The following is a 22,252-nucleotide window of genomic DNA, read 5'->3' as shown; positions in this document are numbered from 1 at the left end:
CATAACCCAGGCCCCAGAAGCAGCCACTTAATCTTTTAGCAAATTCCGATAATCTTCAGTTTTAAGGGCCACAATTCCTGAAATTCAAGGACAATAAACTATATATAAGGTTCTTAAATATAAAGATGCTTCAGAAGATGGTGACTGATGCGTTTCATAGTGTCTGCAAAAGAAATGAACGTTTCATTTAACATACACTTTAAATTTAGGAGTGAAGGAGTTTTCAAGGGCTTTCATTAACTTTGACACTCTTTGGTCTTCTAGCTCTGTTGCAGTAAAGGGCATCGGGCCGATAACCACACTACCAGAAGTTCTGATTTTATATTTGCTTTTGTTTTTCAGTACTTATTCTGTTACTAATCCTGAATAGAAAACAATACTATCAGGAATTATTTCAAATACATTTACTAATTTTTGAACTTTGGAAAGTTTAAAATTATTTAACAGTTTCACATCAAACATGGGATATAAGAAGGTAATTCAAGAATCAAGTCAGAGAGCCAATTAGAGGAAAAACCTTTCCAATTTGTGTAGTAAAAAACATTTTTGCTGCATCCATTTTTTTCCTGCATTCATACTTGAAGACCATATTATTTTGGGGGGGGTCAATAACATTTTATTTGAAGCATTAACAACTTTATGTAAAAACTAATGAGAAAAGTAGATTCACTGCACAGAAATAAATTTATCCATATATTTTATTAAATGGTTAATCTCACAAATATTTATCGGGCTTTTATGCAATATTCTGTGGTATACACAGTATCTAGTTGTAGATATTCAATAAATACTAGTGGAATAAATGGTAGAATAATTTTAAATCTCAAGAGCTTTTGGAAAATTCGTTATGGCTTTTTATTTGTTTAGTTATTACTTTTCATTATTACTATTTGTTATTACTTTTTATTTGTTTCAAGATAAATATGTCTTAGCCTCATTCATGTTAAAGTTTAAATGGTCAGTGGTTCACAGGTGATTTCTATTTTGAAAATATTAGATTTTCCTTTTAAATATTTAGGTAGTTTGCATTTATATAAAACCTTTTTCTAGATTATACTACTAGCTTATACTACTATTAATATCTGTTAAGAAAATACTCAATGACTAAAGTAACAATTTAATTTATATTTTATTACTTTCATTTTATTTTACAAATAGAATCATTTTTATAAATATTCAACAATTTGAATAAATATTTACAAATATTACTAATTAGTAAATAGAAAATATATAAATTTGGATCTATCTATTTAATCTACAGTAAATGATGGGTAAATGTAAAATATCAAAGGCTCCTTGCAATAATTTCAACCTGCCAAGTTCCTGGCTTATAGGCTGGGCTGCACTGACCAGAGGAAAATAAATAGTACCAATATAAATAAAAGATAATACCGCCAGTTTCTCCACAAGGGCATCATGCTCTCTGAACTGTGACTTCCTTATGGATATCTTGGATCTCCAACTCCTAATGTAGCATTTGACACATACTAAGAACTCAATCCCCATTTATTACATGAACAAAGAAGTTATTTAATTTCACTAATTGTCAGGTTTCTACAAACTCATTCTCCATCACTTCCTCCATCACTTTCTTAGTATTCCACTGACAGGATCTTTTTGTTTTAATAATCAACGGGTATTCTTAAATCGAATGAATGTTTGCTGGGATCTGAGGGTGGGTGGAGGAAGGGACAGTGTGAGCAGGAAGGGGTATTCCTGCTGCAAGGTAGACCATACTATGGACAGGACCACACTATGGCCCACACTACATGGTAGTGCAGCCCTATTTGCACCTCCTTTCTCAAAATAAAGAAGGTCTCTGGGAAATGTTTTTCTTGAAGAGTAATTAACTGCTGATGGTGAAACTGCTTTTCACAAAGAATCCTGGCTTGGAGGAACCCTGGCCCAAGCAGGGCTTTACATATAATGTCTTATTCAATGCCAAAAAGCCCTCATTTCTAGAATTAGGGAGAAAGGCTCATGGAGATTTTACGATGGGATATCTAGCCCCAATTCCAAAAGTCTTGACGACAAACAAAAGGCAAGAAGAGGACGATCTTTAGTATACTGTGAGGGGTTTACGGAAAAGACATACCTGATGCACACACAGGAACCAACACACACACATAAACACACATACGCACAGAGGGACTGAGGTCATCCTCTGGAAAGAAGATAAGCAACAGTAATAAATTGTTAGACAAATGTTTGGAGAGGAATACCTAGCATTTAAGAGAGTTGTTTTGGATTCCATTACATACACAAAATGAACATGAAACTTTCCCATCAGGAGCCTCATTTTCAACTTGTGCTGAGGAGAAGCAGCTTATTATGGAGTATCCCAAGATGCTTTGCAGATGAGTAACATAAATCGACTGTTGAACAAACACTGGGAAAGTAGTACTTGGCCTTCAGAAAAGTAATTCTGATGTGAGCTGATGTAAGCAAGCTAGTGATGGTTGCAAAGGTATCTGCTAGGGTGTGTCTTAAGGAGGAAATGATGGAGGGAAGACAGAATGATAACCCTCTGACATGACATCCTAAGGCCCTTTGCAACCTACTCAACAGCAGGAAAAGGAACTTCACCTGTATCTCCTCTCGGATTAAAATAAAACATGGCCAGTTACAGTAGAGCTAACCCCAAGAACAATCCTGCCAGATCCTATCTCTTTCAACTCTACAGGTTGGGGCTTATTGTGACATTGGTACAATTTCCCTCTAGAACAATGCACTCCCCTTGCCCACATCTTTCTCCATCTTCAGATATCCTCCATATCCCATTAATGTCCATCTCTGTGAAGACTCCTCTCACTCTTTTTTTTTCTTAAGATTTATTAATTTATTTGAGAGAGAGAGAGAGAGAACATGGAGTGCTGTGCATGGAGGCTGATGCAGGGCTCATCCCAAGACCCTGAGATCCCGACCTGAGCTGAAACCAAGAGTCAGACGCTCAACCGACTGTACCACCCAGGTGCCCCAAGACTCCTCTCACTCTTTAAAGCAGAGTACTGTTTTCTTTGTAGAATTCTTTTCTTTTTTAAAAAAATTTAAATTCAATTAATTCATATATAGTGTATTATTAGTCTCAGAGATAGAGTTCAGTGATTCATCAGTCTCATATAAATCCCAGTGCTCATTATACAAACTTCTATCACAGAAGTTGCGGTGTAACATTTTAATTTATTTTTTACCTGCATATTAAAAAAAACAAAACAAAAAACGCTATGTGTTAGTTAACAGCACGCATACCTCAGTTATATTCATATCCTCAAATCCTAGCCTGACGTGTGCTCAATAATTTTGTTGATGCTTCAATGCCAGTGAGTGTAACTCTCCCTGACTCCCTGGCAGATTCCACTGAGAGTACCAAAGTTGTCACTGATAACCCTTCTTGCTGGCCAGGAGATTAGCACTACCTCTTTCCCCTCCATGTTCTCAAGGAATCTTGAAGCAACATCCCTATAATCTTCTTCAGGATTCTTAGACAGTGAGGCTTGGGTTGAATGGGGCAGAGATTGTTCAGGGAGCAGGATGAAGAGTTACTTAGGTTCTCGAATAAAATAAAGCCCATAAGACCACATGCTAGGATTTGGAAAACTATTATCACCCCTCTCAAATGACTCCCTGAGGCTATAAGACCATTCATAACCTGGCTCCCGCTGATCCCTCTGGTTTTGTCTCTCATACTTCATTGCTATTGAACGACTTGAAGACCCACCAACTCATCATGATTTCTCATGCCCCTCATTTAACTCCCACAAACTGTTGCTATGCAACAGATTTCATTCTCTCCATTTCTCAAATGAGAAAACTGAAACTCATGGGCATTGGTTGATCTGGCCAAGGTCACACTGTGGAAGGTCAGGATTTGATCTCAGTTTGTCTGTCTTTGAAGTCAAGCTAATTTCTCCCACCTAACAGAAGCATTTGGGTTGTTCTTCCTTGTGGGTAATGTCAGAAACTGACACTAACAGTTTAAATAACAGAATACAGATCTTGGGAATAACAGATCTATAGGATCTGTTATATACAGAGACACAGATCACTGTGTCTCTGTAATTTGTGATACACACACCAATACAATTTAGGAATAAAATCAAGGTTTCAAACTTTAAGATACAGCCAATCCACTTTGGGCACTAACTAAATATATAGTTTTCTGGGCCTTATACTCTAAAAAAATAAGGATTTAGTAAATGTAAGATAAGACCTAAGAATTAATAGTAAGACCTTCTTGAAAAATAATTTTCCATATATTTCTTATTGTGCAAGGCATTTATTACCAGGAAATTTAGTACCTCTAGAACAAAGTAAATTTGTTTGATGGTAAAAACTTGCATTAAGATTCTGTAGTTAACTTGATATTAGTCTGAGATGAGTTGATGATATAATATTGACACAAGATTCCTAATAGAATTGGGTGTTTCTCTCATACTTCTCAATCAGTATCTCTGAATATATGCAGATTTTCCTGGGTGTTCTTCTCACTGACTCTAAATGCACAATTTTGTGACTCACAATATACAAGTCTGACTGCTTGGATGTGCAGTTCCAGAGGTTAGTCATCAGCATTTCATAGTAGCTAGTAGATTATATCATGGAATTCTGATGATGTTTGCAGATGCTTGAGCTGAAAAACCCTCCCCAAAACCAGAAACATGTTTTAAAAACCTGTTCCCAGGTTTCTTGTTGTAACTCTGTCATAACTGCCAAAAAAATACGCACTGCTCACTAACTGCAATTGAAAACTTATTCTTAAAATCCCCACTAGTAGAACATTAAAAAAAAAATCACTGCTTGAGATCAAGTGATGAGGAAGTGGATACAACAAATACAGATTATTTTTCAAGAAGTTGAAATGAAGTAGAATTTACATGGAAGTAACTGTAAGACATCAAGTCTAAAAAATGTTACAAGAATTAAGGTGGCAGAATTTCTGAAACATGGGGCTTTGATTCGACTTAACTTAAAATATTTATTGGGCATATATGAGTTCCCAGGCAACTCTAGGAAAGCAAAGGGCAGACATGATCCCCAGTTTTAAAGAGCTTTTTCTCAAGAAGCATATACATGATATCTAGAATACAATTCATACCATCATAAGCACCAGTCCTACGGCCACAGCTAAGTTCCTATGGCCTCACTCTTTTGCTTCTAATACATATGTCTTTGACCTTAGTAAGATCTCTAGATTCCTATACCTTGCCTTTCTTCAGAATTAATCACCTAGGGGATCTACTCCTCACTTCCCAGGATATACTCCATAGTCTATCTCTTTGGATACTCTTGATAATATTCACCTTCACTGGTAATCATCTATTTCATCAAATCATCAAATTTGTCTACTTCTTCTTAGTTTTTATCATCATCCTTTTAGATCTCTGAACAAAGTTTAAGACACACACTCTTCTTGAAACTCCTTTTTGTTATCACTCATTTATTAATTAAAAATATTTATTGACCAGTACCATGTGCTAGATTCCAGAAATACAATTTTGATGACAAAAACAGCATGGTTCCTATTCTCATGAACATAACAGTATAGTGGTGAGGACAGAGAGTCACAATCACACAAACACGTGTAAACTTGTAACTATAACTGCAAAAGAGATGTACAAGGTCTTGACTTTTGTTCCCCTCTACCCTAAAAGCCATTAAAAGTTTTTTAAAGAGATTGATATGTTTAGATTTGCTCTTGGAAATACTTTTCTCCAGCAATAGTGTAGTAAACAGATCAGAAGCTAGCCAGAATGGGATGCAGATCTGTTAGGAAGTTACAACAGCAATCCAGGTGAGGCACCATAATTGTTTGGCTAAGATGGTGGTAGAGTCAAGATGGAGAGAAGGAAACGAATTTGAGAGATATTTTAGATGTAAAATCAATAGAACTTGGTGACAGATTGGAAATGGAAGGCTAAAAAGAAAAATTTGTTGATAATAACTCTCAGGCTTCTGTCTTGCACAACTAGACAGATGGTGGTCTTATTGTCTGGTCAAAGTGAAGGAACCCTGCAAACTGCTGTAGCCACTGTGGAAAACACTATGGAGGTTCCTCAAAAAAGTTAAAAACAGAGTTACCCTATGATGCAGTGATTGCACTGCTGGGTATTTACCAAAAAAAATACAAAAACACTAATTCAAAAGGACATATGCACCCTTATGTTTACTGCAGCATTATTTATAATAGCCAAGTTATGGAAGGAACCCAAGTGTCCTTCGATAGATGAACGAATAAAGAGGTGGTATATATATGTACATATACATCTATACACACAAGGGAATGTTATTCAGCCAAAAAAAAAAAGAATGAAATTTTGCCATTTTCAACAACATGGTTGGATCTAGAGAGTATAATTCTTTTTTTATTTTTAAGATTTTATTAATTTATTTGACAGAGAGAGAGACAACCAGCGAGAGAGGGAACACAAGCAGGGGGAGTGGGAGAGGAAGAAGCAGGTTCCCAGCGGAAGAGCCCGAGGTGGGGTTCGATCCCAGAACTCCAGGATCACGCCCTGAGCCCGTTGCAGACTCAACAACTGAGCCACCCAGGCGCCCCTAGAGAATATAATTCTAAGTGAAATAAGACAGAGAAAGACAAATGTTATATGATTTCTTCATTCATATGTGGAATTTAAGAAATGAAACAAATGAACAAAGGGGAAGAAAGAGGTAAAACAAAAATCATACTCTTAACTACAGAAAACAGAGGGTTACCAGAGGAAAGGAGGTGGGGGGATGGGTGAAATAGGTGAAGCAGATTAAGAGCACACTTAATGAGCACTGAGTAATATATGGAATTGTTGAATCACTATATAGTACAACTGAAACTAATATAACACTGTATGTTAACAACTGGAATTAAAACAAATCAAAACAAAAACAAAGTGAAGGGACCCGTTCCAAGAGGGAGAACAGAGTTTTCAACACTTTGATCCTCTTGGAAATGTCAAATAGGCATTTGGATATACAGGTCTAGAGCTGAATAATAAAGGCCTGGACTGAATAAATCCACCTGTAGATTGGTAGATTGTTATTGCATGAAACCAATCTAGGGGAACAGGATACAAGACCAAACTTCATGCAACTATGCATCAAATGGATGGCTGGAGAAGAATATGCCTGCAAACAGGAAACTAGAGTCAGGGCGTTAGGAAATCAATCATGAGAATGCTTGTGCTCTGTTTTTCTCTTATCTTCAGGACTGTTCTGGAAATTACTCATCTTCAAATTCTTTCTGTAATTTAAATTACATTGGATTGAATCGGTTTGACCACATCTCCCCCACACACACTATTTTTTATTTTATTTTATTTTATTTTATTTTATTTTATTTTATTTTATTTTATTTTATTTTATTTTATTTTAAATTCAATTAATTAACATACAATGTATTATTGGTTCCAGAGGTAGAGATCAGTGATTGATCAATCTTATATAACACCCAGTGCTCATTACATCATGTGCCCTCCTTAATGTCTATCACCCAGCTGCCCCATCCTCCCACCCCGTGCCCCTCCAGCAACCCTGAGTTTGTTTCCTACGATTAAGAGTCGCTTATGGTTTGTCTCCCTCTCTGATTTCGTCTTGTTTTATTTTTTCCACTCTTCCCCTATAATCCTCTGTTTTGTTTCTTAAATTCCACATATGAGTGAGATCACATCTTTAAAGCACCTTTTTTCATCTCTTTTGCTAACTCTTCTTCCCTTTTACGGAGCAAACGTAAACATGTAAGTTTTCTCTTCAGATATTTTCATGTCTTTCTCTTCATGCTCTCCCTAGGTGATTCTACCACTTACACAGTTTCATTGTCATCTTGAAACTGACAACTTTCTTGTATATATCTCTAATCCTTATCTCTCCATCTGTCTCCAAATGGACACTTAAGATTATCTCTTCTATTTTTAAAAGGTCAATTACAAAGCTTCAAATATCTTCACCTTTTATTATAAAATAAAGGCCTGCTGACAATAAAATACAGATCTGGATCAGAAGAATACAAAGCTAAGCATACAATTTGTTTTCCAATAAACAGATTTTTGTGAACAACCTCAGAAAATTTCCATGCAGATATAAAAATGTGTATATGCAGCATGTATTTTTGCAGTGTTCTACACCTTAGTTTTTAAATTTACTGTAACTTCGATCTCTTTTCATATCAGTATATTTAGATTTGTCTCATTTTTTAAAAATTCCACTTATAAATGTACCCTAATTCACTTAACAAATTAGGCTCTGAGACATTTGGGTTGTTACCAGTTTTTCACTATTACAATAATTCAATGAACGTCCTTGTATGTATATTTTTTATCAGTGTATCTGGGGCTAAATTCTGAGAATAGAAATTGTTGCATCAAAGTGTATGTATAAATTTTTGTCAGTTATTGTCAAATTACCTTCCCAAAACATTCTACCAACTTGCACTTCCACTTTCAGTCAAGAAGATGATTTCCTATTTTTCTACTTCCTCCCCAACAATGGATATTAGATAATATTTTAGAAAATGTTTTGTTATCAGATGTTCATCTGATTGGTGAAATATCTTTCTTTTGTTGTTGTTGTTTTTGTTATGTATATGTCCAATTACGACTAAGGTTGAATATCTTTTTTTTCTGCCTATTAACTGTTTTATGTTCTTTTAAGTGAAAACCCTTTTTTAATCCTCTGCCTATTTTTCTTTTGGGCTGCCAACTTTTTCTTATAGATGTGCAAAAGCTCATTATATATTATGGGAACTGGACTTTGTTACATATGTAAAAAATCTTTTTTTCCAGTTTACTACTTTTTTTTTGTTTGTTTTTTGTTTATGCTTATTTGCTACATACATGCTTTAATTTTTGTTACTAGAATTAATCAGTCCTTCACTCTAAGGGTTCTGGATTTAGATAGATATTCCCCATTTCAAGGTATTTAAATTTTTACTTAGTTCTTTTCTTCTATGAATGGCTTCCTTTCAATTTAAATCTTTTCTCTATCTAAAATTTTTTCTGGTACAAGGAGTAGGTTAGTTTTGTTCTAAGTCACCTGCCTCAACATTATCTTTTGAATTATGTATATTTTTCTCAGTGATTTGAAAAGACATCAGTATTTCACACTAGAGATTTTTTCTTCATCCATACATTAAATCTATTTCTGGAATCATTGATCTATTTCATTGAACTTTTTATTTGTTTTCTGATTCCAGATTATGTTAATCATTGTAGAATTGTGGTTAATATCTTTCCCAGGTTTGACTTCACTCATTACTGTGCTTTTTCAAATACTAGAATTTTAATTTCTATTCTTGATTATTTTTTATCCTACATGAATATGAAATCATTCAGTCAAATTCCAAAAAAAAAAAACTATTGGGGGGGTCTCATTATCATATGGTGTCTTTCTGTAAAAAAAAAAAAAAAAGGTATGTCTTTTGATTGATTCATGTCTTCCCCATGTTCCTTAGGAAATCCTTATTTTATCATAGGGGAGGGGAGGGAAAACTGAACGGGAAGAAATCAGAGACCCATGAGAGACTCTTGACTCCAGGAAACAAACTGAGGGTTGTGGAAAGGGAGGTGGGTGGGGGGATGAGGTAACTGGGTGATGGGCATTAAGGAGGGCATTCGTGATGAGCACTGAGTGTTATATACAACTAATGAATCATTGAACACTACATCAAAAACTAATGATGTGCTATATGTTGACTAATTGAATTTAAATTAAAAAAATTTTATCATGCAGGTTCTCACAATGAGATAGTTTATGTTTATAGTTACTACTATAAACTATTATATTTCTTTCATTATAATCCCTGATATTTATTTAGATTACTGAATTTCATTTATTAATTAGGTGTTCAGCCTACTTAATAAATTTTCAAGTTGTTTGCAATAATATTTAACTGATTTTCTTGGAATTCTCATGTAGAAAAATGTATGATCTGTGAATAATCATAATTTTAAGTCATTTCCAATATTTTTATTTGACTATTCATTACAGAAAATATTAAGTAATATAACAGTGGAAACTTTTCCCTGAATTTAATAAAAATGTGTTTATCATTTTGACATTGAGTAGAATGGTAGATTTTTGTACGATATACAATTTTTATCAAGTTAGGGACTGTTCTATTTCTTCATATTCATTCCTTCATTTAAAAATAGATGAATTAAATGAAGCTTTTCAAAGCATCTATGGAAGTTATTTTTCTTTTTTCTTTTAGATTTTACTTATTTATTTGAGAGAGAGAGAGGGAGAGAGAGCAGGAGCAGGGGAGAGAGGGAGAAGCAGGCTCCCCACTGAGAAGGGAGCCCCACATGGAGCTTGATCCCAGGACCCTGGGATCATGACCTGAGCCGAAAGCAGACACTTAACCAGCCACCCAGGTGGCCCTGTAAGTTATTTTTTTAATTTGAGTTATTACAATGGTTAGAAACTGCAAAAGGTTTTTCTAATTTTGAACTACCTTACATTCCTAGAGAGCCTTTCAACTGGTCATAATGATTTTAACATGCTCCCCAAATCCATATGTCAATACACCATTTCAAATTTCAGCAATTATATTAATGAATGAGATCGTTCCCTTTGGTTTTGTTATTGTTGTTGCCTTTTGTTTTTGTTGTCTTTGTCTAGCTTATTTTCAAAATCATATTTTTATAATCTGTCAATGACTAAAATTATAAATGAAAATCTTTTAGTTCTATTTCCCCTGCATTTGTTCCCTTGGGGCATGCTATGCTTTTTTTACTTGATGAAAAAATATTCATGACAATTATTGAATATTCATGACAAATATTCTCTGTGATATTTAATTATTATTTTTTAAAAAAATCTTGCTTCAATTAAATTATATTTTTCCAAAAATTTATAATACTATTCCTACTTTTTATTTTGTATTAAAAATATTTAGAAAAATAGACATTAAAAACATGATATTTTCTAGGGTTAAAATGCCCCAAATCAAAATTTTTCAATTGTCCCATAAAAAGTTCTTTATGACTAATCTTCATTGCCATCAAACATTCTATGATTCAGAATAAAGAATCAAACATTTTATGTTTAGTTTTAATGTCTCCTTAGTATCCTTTAATCGGGTACTACCCCTCATTTTATTTTCTATATCGTAACTAATATTTTTAAAGAATCCAGGCCATTTTATTATAGAATATTCCCAAATTGATATTTTTCTGATTGTTTTCTCATTTATTGATTCAGGTTGAACATTCTGGGCAAGAATGTTATAAGGGCGACACTGTGTAGTTTTTATAGCATCATGCAAGGAAGCATACATTGTGAGTTTGTTCCAATGCTAAGTCTCATCAGCTGGTGAGATGACGTGATATTTTGAGATCATGTAAATGCCTGATTTCCCAACAAATCTTCATTCAATAGTATTAACACCAATTGATGATCTTTACCTGAATCAGTTATTATTTTGCTGGGTGAGCTATTAAAATTATCTAATTCTGCTTTTTTCCCTATATTTATTAGCTGGCAATCTCTCCTAAAGAAGAGCTTACTCTTCACCCCACTGCCCTTATAAGGAATGCTATAGGTTCATGTATTCTTTTTTATTCAATGTGTCATAACTCATTTGCATCATTATTCTTTTTGATGCTTTTTGCATCAAAGACACAAACTATGATTATATAGCAGAAGTCTTTGTTATTAGAAGATATATACTGTCATGATATCATAAGTGTCATGATATATGCAACTTACTTCCAAATTATTCAAAATATATGAATACACAAATTATACAAAATATACCCCCCAAAATGTATACGTGCATGAAGAGAGAGCTAATTTGGAAAAGCGTTAGCAAATTTTAAATCCAAATGAAGGTTCGAGTTTTTTTTTTTAAGCAGAAAAGGAATGAAACAAAGTACACACAGATAAAATGTTAAAAACTGCTTAGTTCTTACACCAATACCTCAGATTCCTTTTTCTTTCATTGCACCTAATACGAGAAGGAAGGAAGTGCTTCCCGCTAGTCCCCAGCACCTTATTCCTCTGCCCTCCATCCAGTCTGCCAGCAGGTACTGTTTGTTTTACTTTTGTTAACACTTCTATCTCCTTTTCCCTTTCCCACTGACACCACACTATTTCAGGTTCATCACTTAAACTATTATTGGTGACCTCCAAATCCATCTTTCTCCCTCTGGTGTCTCTTCTCTATCCATTCCAAATTCCCACAGCACAATGTTGACTAGGTCCATACCTTCCTCAAAGCCCACAGTGGTCCTTTGTGTGCCATAGAATATCATCCAAGTTCCTCAGCAGGGCATTTAAAGTCCTCCACATTCTGTTAACACGTCATCTCTGCTACCTCTCACAAAGGGTACACGTAGGTCCAAATGGACTCCTTTTTGGTCTGAAAAATTCGTATTCTTTTCTGCCTTCTTTCTCATCTATAGCTCCGTTTGTTGAGAATGTGGTCACCTGGAAGATTTCAAGTTCTACCTCCTCCATGAAGAGTTCTCCAATTCCCTTAATGTGGAAATTATTCCCCTTTTGCAGGGCTACAGGCCTTTCCTACAGCACATACGTCAGTGTGTCTTATCATAGAGACAAGCCTCTGAGATCCAGTCAAGGTCATAGCGTTCTTAAAGATGGAAACTTCTATTACCTATTTTTATCTCTGCTGACAACTAGTACAGTCCCTAGTAGCCCTCAAGAAATATTGGTGGAATAGAATTTTTAAAACTACAGTCACCAATAGTTTCTGAAAATGACAAACTTTTTACCTGCTCATTGACTATACATACACCTCTAAATGGAAAATATTCCAGACAAGTATCAATCAGTATATTATTCTGAAATCTATTAGTATCATCATCATCACCAAAAGCAGGGTCTTCAAAAATGACAAGCAATGGTGGAAAATCTTAAGAATGTGGAGGGTGACTTCATTTTGTTTTCACCAGAGACACTAAGTAACCTGGAGACATACATTTGCTGCTGATAAGTTCCAGTATAAAGATATTTTGATCTGGGAGGAAATTTGAAGTTACTGTGGTTTTGAAACGAGGCGTGATATAAGGAGAGCCATATTTCAGAAACATTATTCTGGAAAACGAATGCAAAATGGATTCAAAGGGCAAGTGTTGAGGTGCAATTGGAAGTGTGCCACAGCGGTGCTTGGTGGCGAGGGTCTACAGCAGCAGAAGCGAAGACAGAAACGCAACGTTGAGACAAAAGAAGATATAAATTTGAATGCATAAATGAGTTGATTTAGGTAAACTACAAAGAAAAGAAGAAAAAAATCCAGCATTTTAGAATCCTATAGATTCTTTGACAGTATAAGATTTCTCCAATGTCCCCTCCAACAAAACAGGGCTAAGGGTTCCCAACACACCCCATGCTTGCTTCTATTTAGCATGTTAGGGGAAAATCTGTTCTTTCCCTTTACAGCTAGACTGGAGCCACTTGAGGGCAAGGACCATGGTATATTCATCTTTAGAACCCCCGTCCCTAGTATAGTCAAAGCATATAGTAGGCCCAAAAAACCAAACCAAACCAACAAAAAAATGCTATAGGACTGCCCTGATGGTAATTTACTATAAGTAAAAGGAAGGACTGAGTTTGCACATGAAATCCAAATAATACACAGGGGTGGTAGCTAATTGACATAGGTGTGTGAGTAATAAATAAATGTGGAAGCAGAAGGGAGTAGTAATTTTTCTATTACAATATGTTTGCAGTTACAGAGTAACCTCTATAAGGGCAAAGCTCAAAATTATTTTGAATGTTCCACAATGCCTAGCACAGCAATGAAAATGCAGTGGATGTTCATTCAGAATTATTCTTAAATTTTTTAAAAGAATCAACAATAATAGTTTAGTTTCTTTGACCACTCTTATTTTATCCTAAAATATTTAAGCATGAAGATAAAGCCCAGGTTCACAAAATAATCTGAGACTTTTCCCTATTTCTGAATATTCCTTTTATATAAAGAAAAATACATTAAAATGTGATGCTATCAAATTCTTATTCTAGAATTGACTGGGGAAAAATAAAATTAAGGTTGTCCCTTAAATCTGGTTTAAAAGAAAGGCAGAAGAGTTGGGCCATAGATTACTGTAGTCAATTAAACAGTCTTTCTGAAAATATAAAACTAAAAATATATTTTGATTATAAAGATGTATCTTTTCCTCAGTGATTAACTGCTTTAATTTTAGTGGTTACTTTAAGTCATCATGATTTCTGTTCATACACTTTCAATCAATTTTGTGGATTCTCCAAAGGTCAACTAATTTCCTAATGAGTCATATTTTGTATTGTAAATTATAATCTGTTCACCTAGTGCAGGAGTCAGCAAACTTCTGTAAAGAACCAGATAAGTAGTTATTTTAGGCTCCACAAGCCACTTTGGTCATATTCAGTTCCACTGTTATAGAGGAAAAGTAACCATAGACAATACATAAGCAAATGAGCACAGTCATTTTTCAATAAAATAACAAACAAGGCAGTGGGCCCAATTTGGCCCATAGCTATAATTTCCCAATACCTATTTTAGACCATTATTTTAAATTTTATTATGAAAATTCTCAAATATACAGAAAAACAAAAAGAAGACCATATACTATCACTTAGATTTGGCTATTAACATTTTGCCTTATTTACTTTATCTATGTTACTGCTAAATTACCGTTAAGAAAACTTCTGTCACCAGTTTTGCCTCTGCATAATTCAGCATGTATCTTTAAAAATAGACATATTGCTACATAACCTAATAAAATCTATAATAATTCCCCAATAGTCTATATTTAAATTTCACAATATCTCTAAAATCATTTCTACAGCTGTTTTGCTCAAATCAGGAATGCAATTAAGGATCAGACATTATATTTGGTTGTTACATATTAAAAGAAAAGTATCCTTTAATCTGAAACAACAGCCTCCATCCCCCAGACTTTCTTGTGACTCACTGAGAAACAGACTGATTTTAAACAATGTAAACAAGATCTGGAATCAATACATCTCATAGGAACATTAATATAGAGACAAATACAAAAATTTTTGTTTATATTCTCCTCAACATATTCATCTCAATTTTTCTATTTTCAAGATTATTTTCATCTTTCACCTATTTTTTTGAACAATTTGTAGAGCTGATTAGGGTAATCTGACACATATATGAAAGCAGAGTTTCACATATGACATAAAAGCTGATTTCACTGGGTTTCTCTGAAATATATGAATTCATGCTATGTATATGAAGTGGGTAGAATGGTCAGGTATTTTAATTAGGCTAAAGAAATTCTAGATCAGGGGCACCTGGGTGGCTTAGTCGGTTAAGCGTCTGCCTTCGGCTCAGGTGATGATCTCAGGGTCCTGGAATCAAGTCCCGCATGGGGCTCCCTATTCAGTGGGGAGTCTGCTTCTCCCTCTGCCTGCCACTCCCCCTGCTCATGCTCTCTTCCTCTCGCTCTCTCTCTCAAATAAATAAATAAAACCTTAAAAAAAAAAAAAGAAAATCTAGATCAGTAAAATCCATCACCTTTAGTGAACGGTGCTGATTATTTTGTGCTATAAGAAGGTGTTACAGTATCCCACGCTGTGAACAAATATAGAAATGTATTCTGGAGATGACATTCTGGAGTTTGCAAGTACCTTATAAGAGAGAGGAAAATCCCTTCCCAGGAACGTTTTGATCCCTGTGAGAAAATCTGTTGCTTATCAGGGAAATTCCAAACAGAAAAATCACCCCAAATTTCACAAAATGTCTATGAAATGAAAACTGTTGGTATGTACGTGGAGGTCTGCACACCAACTGATGTTCAGATAGAAACAGGGTCCAGGGAGCCCAGAAGCCAACTGTGCCGCACAGTTATGTGACTGTGGGATATGAAATTACAGGTAAGATGGCTGGAAGAAATAATTGAGAAAATGTGAATATGCAAATGTGAGGGGTTTGTGTTGCCTGTGTTTTAAAGTATCTTAACTCATTGGCATTAGGAAATACGATCAGGGAGGAGTCAGGAAGAGGGAGTGGGCCAACTCATATAACAAGTGCACATAAAGGAAAGGGAATCAAAGGCGTTCCCTGGAAACTCTGCAAGATAGAGGTCCCTCCGTTGAGAAAAGGAATAGAGTAGATTTAATTAAAGGGAGTTGAATTTATAAAGAACAAAAGGAGTGAAGGCTTAGAACGAGATAGAAGATAACAAAAGCAATGCTGCTCTAACCTTCTGCATTGTGCCATATGTCAACTACTGACCACATCTGGTTGTTTAAGCTTAAATTAACTAAAATTAAGTGAAGTTAAAAATTCAGCTCCTCAGTCATATTAAGCCACATGTCAAATGCTCCGTAGCCACAGATGGTTAGTGGCTACCATACTGGATGGCATAGATAGAGAACATTTCCACGTTTCAAGCAGTTTTATTGGACAACGCTGTTCTAAGGAGATTAAAGTAGTAGGGAAGAGAAAAAGGCAGGAAAAGAAGTGACGGAGAAGGAATGATGATTCCTAAACTCCCTTTCCCACTTGTCCTCACTGCCACTAGTCCTCAGGTGACACTTAAGACAGCCGTTGCTTTACTATATTAAGGTTCTGCCACACCTCCTCTCCAGAGAGCCGCCGGAGACTGCTGCCTGACAAATGCTCTAGGTGGTTGGGACTCTTGGAGCAGGGCATTGAGTTAGGGTGGAGCCAGGGTTGGGACTGGGGAAGGACCTTTCAATGGATGAAGAGGGCCTGTGTACAACCTAGCACCATGCCCAGAACTCAAGGTGGATAAAACGTTCACTTGCCACTGGAAAGCTGCAGGAGTAGATTGTTTTATCTCCAGCGCTCAGTGAGTCTACAGTCATTCACGGTCATAGGATCCTACTACTAATCAATTGCTCAGACTAAGTCATAGGTCGAAACTCACATTCTATCTTACTCCACTAAGAGAAATTTGGCCCCACCATCTCCTTTTATATCATTAATTCATATCAACCAATTCTTACCATAAGCATTCTTACTCACTGAAATTACATATAGGCATCGTAGCTCCTTCTCTCTAAGTTCCATGAGGAAGAGCATGAAATTTCAAACCACTGTTGAGTCACCTTCTTTGCCACACATCTGTCGTGAAATACAGCATTTTGTAGAGCCTCTGACCCTCAGGGACATCTTCCCTTTCTGGAATGTGGTTAGGATCTTTTTAACCATAATCCACATCTTATCAGATGGTTCTCTTGTTCCACATCGCCATGTCAAGACTTCCCACCACTCACAATGCTTATACTCGATGTAGCCAGGTGAAGAGAGGATAACCCAAGAACACTTTCAAATGCTGCCTTGTGAGAGTCACTCTTTTCATAAATCTCAGGGCTGCATTCAGTCTTCCATTTGCAGGTATGTGGGCTGCCATTTCTTCAGTGCATTGCCCATGTTCTAATTGGCTCACTATCCAGATTCTTGGCTCTGTGCTTGGGACTCGTCATTGACTTTTCACCCACCCCACCTGCAGAGCAGCTTTCCGTGTTCCCATTAGCATTTCAGACACTGATCTTCATTCGTAAAATGATCAACAAGATTTTAATTGGTGGCTCTGATATTCACTTTTAATCTGGCTTAGAGATACTTTAAATTTTGTTTTACTACATTTGAAAAGAGCAGAATCTCAAAGAGAGAAAAATAATTGGGAAGAGAATATCCCCAGAGAAAAAATAGAGGCTTCCTTGGACTCAGGCTGTCCACTTAAAGGAACTGTGACTTACGCAGGGGACCTTATCATTGTAAGTAGCATCGTTTTGCTTGTTTGAATGAATACTTTAAAAAAAAAATCCTCACTCTTAACATCAGCAAATTTCCTGTTTCTTTGATAACAGCTTAGAAAATGACTGAATATTTTGTAACATCCACTGAAATGGAAAGTTTATGATTTTCGATTTTGACCGGAGTGTCTGGCTGTGAGTATGAACCGGATAATCCTCTTTGAATACTATCTGCATCCAGACTACACTTGCCTTTTTAAGAGAGAAGAAGTGGAACAACCCGTAAATAGAGCATAGGGGGGCAAAGCCCCTATCAATTGTACGACTCTCCATACATCTGATCCTTTTAAATGCCTGACACTGAAAATCTTCATTAAAGGAGCCAATCTTCCAGCCCCACAGAGAGCTGCCTTTCAGCTGGAAGAAGGGTGTGTCCCTGAGCTTTTACCTGGGAGCAATGATGATCTTGTCAAGCGTTTCAGTGAGACCAGCCCAAGTTTTTAGGGTGGGGATCTAGACTGGTTATACGTAGCTTCAGTTCTTCTCCCAGAGAAGGCAGAAACACCTCAAAGCCTGCATGTAAGAACATCTACTGAGAAATTATTTTAATCAGACACCAGCTGAGTGGGGGAAAGAAAAAGAACAGAGAAGAACAAACAAAACTCCCTCGGTCTCGGATGTAAGAGAACCCAGCTGCAATGGACTGGCACTCTGTTAGAACAGCCGCAGTGCTGTTCATTTTTCTGGTAAGTGGATTCTGTTCCAAACCCTCATAATCATGCTCATTGTAAACAAGGGAGAACTTTTTAGAAAGTGTTATTTAGTGTTATTTCTAACCTAAACCCATTAAAAGTTTATGTTAATGACAAGGTGATTTTATGAACTAGATTTTTAAATAGGGTTTCTCTCTTTAATTGAAGACTGGAGCATATTTACGCATCAGAGTTAACTCATCATATCACATCTCTGACACTGAAGTCAGGGCTAAGTCACGCTGGGAAAATACTGAATTCGGGAAGTCTTATCACCACTTACTAGTGTTTTGTTATTCAAATTCTTTTTTGCAGGTGGGCTTTTAAACTAGTATCACAGGTGTGTCCTGATCTTTACCCTAAACGTTTTCCCATTCTTTGGGTATCTTTGCTGGCAGATTGACTGTAATTTTAAAACACAAAAATAGGATACATACAAATTTAAATCATAGCAATGTGTGACTGGCCTCACGACCCAAACAATCTCATCGGTTCCATATGTGATTGGGGTCCATATCACTAATATCAAAAGCCCCACACTGCTAAACTATGACTTTATTTAAAACAACATTTTTTTTAATCTCGAAAAACATGGCGGTACGGGAGATTTATAAATGATATAATAAGTGAAGGAATAGCTATAATTAAGGAGTAAGTGTAATTATTATGATACTGGTTCTTACTACTGGAAAGTGAGTAATGACTGTGATATAAAAGTTGTATATTTGATGTTTAGACAAATGTAATGCGATGCTTTATCACTGTCCTCCTTACACATCATTAATTTTCTCTTTTTAGAGATAACTAAGATAACACTAAAGTGCTGCATCAAATTTCACATAGGTTGGAAATTTTAAAATCATAGTCTTTCTCACAGTAAGGTTAATGTAATCTAAAGAGGCAAGTGCCAGGTAAATCGCCCTCCAGTTTGGCAGGAGGTAGTGCTGTGGCTCATATTTGTTTCTACTTGCTTAATTTTTGAACTGGATTGTTGGGTTTCTATAATAACAAGTTAGACTTTTGATTCAACGTACGCTGGTTAGTTTGAATGCAGTTTATTAAGTAAGAGAGGTCATATCAGTGGATTTGTTACCAATAAGCATCAATAAGCTGGTAGCAGCAGTTCCAAGCTGCCTTCAAAGACAAGCCCTCTATCGTGGACTTTTTAATGGATCTTTAGGATCAGTTAATATCATAATTTGGGATGTGGTCAGAATTAACAAGCACCGTACACCGTGTTACGTAAATATAGGAACATCTGTATATTGCAAGGTAATCAAATACTTTTAATTTCATATAAATCTGATCCATTAAGACCTATTATACTTTCAGTTGATTACAGTTTATTCAGATGCTCACGTGCTTTCATTAAATGTATAAAAATACCTTATTTCTTTATTTTTTTATTATTTCTAATTAATTACATCCTATGAAATTTCTTTAGTCACTGTCTAGTTAGTCATTCTTCATAAAATGTATTGTTTTATCAAAGTCATGTAGCCTCATTGACCTCTCTTCTTTGTAGAGAGGTTTCTGGACACTTGTACTTTATTGTCTAAGTTTGGCTAGTTCTGGTTTTTTTGTTTGTGGATCGTTTGTTTGTTGCCATATTTAACTTTGGAATCAATCACAAGTTTCTCATTCGTCTGATGAAAATTATTTCTCAAAGAACTTACTCTATAATGAATTAAAATGTTTCTTTTTCATGTTATTGTAACTTTTTTGTAAAACATTTACTTCTAAGGTTTGAAAAATCATCATTTATTTTTACCACAGATTTTACCAGATGATTTGGATAAATGTCCTTTGGAGTTATACAACCTATTTTTGCTTCAAAATATTTTTTTTCTAGGGTGCCTCAGTGGCTCAGTTGGTTAAGCATCTGCCTTTGGCTTGGGTCATGATCCCAGGGCTCCCTGAAAGCTACCACTATAGCAAACTCTTCCACTTACCTTTCTGCTAGCCTCACTATGAATGTTTAATTTTACCAAAAAAAAAAAAAAAAAAAAGAAAAGAAAGAAAGAAAGAAAGAAAGAAAGAAAGAAAGAAAGAAAGAAAAAGAAAAAAAAATCTATGTAAAGCCTTTATTCTTCTCTGATTAAAGTCTATAATAAGTGAAAATCTACATTAGGGAGTATACTTGGACAATTTTAAAGACCTTTAAGACATTTAAACTGGTGACATCTTTAATGCAAATCCATCTGAGAGCTAAGCAGCCAACTATTTACATGGTACATTGTGTAGTCTGCTTAATATACCTGAAAGTTTTAGGCCCTGTTCAGATTAGTGAGTTAGATCAGAGAGAAAAAAGCTGAAGAACCTGCTCTTAAAACAAGCAGGATGGCCACAGGACTATTCCATTATTTAGACAAGCCTCCTAGAGTGACAAGAGCTTATACCTGTTACAGCACTGCAAGCCAAAGAAATGGTATTGACTCCTCATTTATTTTCCTTTCTTTTCTCTCTCCATGTAATTAGTATACTGGGGAGGGGGTGTGTGGAATGTATTCTAGACCGGAGAACAATGTCACCTAGGTACCATACACAAGAAATCTTTGTGAATGGTTGTGACAATCAGATAATGTATGGCCAGGCCACTCTAGGAAAGCAAACAGAAGCAATAGAATTTTTATAATTCTAATGATTTCTGAAAATTTCTTGCAAATTTTCCAGGTTCAGTTAGTCAACACAAATCAATACAAACTCACAGTGTCTTTTTCTATAAAGTCTAACTTCTGCAGCTTATCCTCAAAGAACAAGTAAACCTGTCTTTACTGATTTCCAAGAATCCAATTTGTACAGCTGATCATAGCACCTTAGCTTCTTCTCTTTCCATGGTTAATATTTTCTTTCAAAAGAAAACCTCTGACCACCTGACAAACCAGCTCCACAATTTGACTTAGCTGAAATAGTTTAGGATAGAAGCAGGAGTTTGCAGAGTATTTCTCAGCATTCAGGCTAAAATACACAGAAAAAAAAATACATACTTCATTACATAGTTCGTCAACTTACTTGAACCAGACATCTTGAACTCCCATAATTGTGTTCATTGATGCTTAAAGCAAGAGAAGGACTATAAACTAGTACAGACCAAACAGAAGACAAGCAAAAGAGAGGATTCTTTATGCTTTCTTGTGCATATATTATAGTGATATATATAATAGATAAAAGTATATCAGTAAAATATTTTACAGAAAATGGAAACATTTCTGTTCACCTATTCCAGCAAAATTTACAATTTGTATTTAAGGAAAATCATTTCCACTTATGTGTTCTTAAAAACTTTATTATTTCACTGAAGATTTAGGATCAGCATCTTCTTACACCTTTGTGAAAACAGGGACTACAAATTTACCATCATTTAATTAGTTTGAGTTGCCACAGAGTGAAACATTTTGCAATGCCTGACTTAGGTAGTAGAAAATCCTAAACCGCTGACAAATGCTGTCTTGATAAATTTGAAGGCTTGGCCCCTAAGGGACAAGATTCACCTATTTAACAAGGTTTATGAATGTAGAAAAGAAAACACTCTTGTCTATACCCAGAGCCCTTAATCTCAGGTAACTCTTTCTTCACTATACATGCTTCAAGGACGTTGGTGCCGAGTATCCCCATGTCCTAACAGGTATTGCCTAACGAATAAGCAGAAAGCATGCTCGACATTGCAGTTACTTATTATGCTTCTGTCAATGAGGGAACGCCCTACAGAGTGCTGGGACATGCCACTCTCGCTGGTTGTGCTTGCCACGCAAATTCCTTTAAAGGACTTAGGCAGGTCGAAGTAGTTCAAATGCCATTGGCTGCTGATCTAT

At 35.6% G+C, this 22,252-nt stretch overlaps 2 protein-coding genes across 3 annotated transcripts in view; one reads left to right on the top strand and one right to left on the bottom strand.

Annotated features, from left to right (window-relative positions):
- Positions 1-22,252, bottom strand: part of DSC1 (desmocollin 1) — a 325,511-nt gene that overhangs the window by 147,691 nt on the left and 155,568 nt on the right. The gene's annotated exons all lie outside the window — the stretch shown is intronic.
- The window catches only part of DSG1 (desmoglein 1), a 30,680-nt gene continuing 26,814 nt past the window's right edge, over positions 18,387-22,252 (top strand). Inside the window, exon 1 of the mRNA XM_045781883.2 lies at positions 18,387-18,434. Within this exon, the coding sequence (XP_045637839.1) occupies positions 18,387-18,434 (48 nt within the window). The remainder of the gene's footprint in view (positions 18,435-22,252) is intronic.

Source organism: Ursus americanus, chromosome 19, assembly GCF_024610735.1.
Source record: "Ursus americanus isolate L20-20 chromosome 19, mUrsAme1.1.p, whole genome shotgun sequence".
NCBI classification, from domain to species: domain Eukaryota; kingdom Metazoa; phylum Chordata; class Mammalia; order Carnivora; family Ursidae; genus Ursus; species Ursus americanus.
The sequence above is the reverse complement of the archived record's forward strand: the minus strand, read 5'-3'. Positions and strand labels throughout refer to the sequence as shown.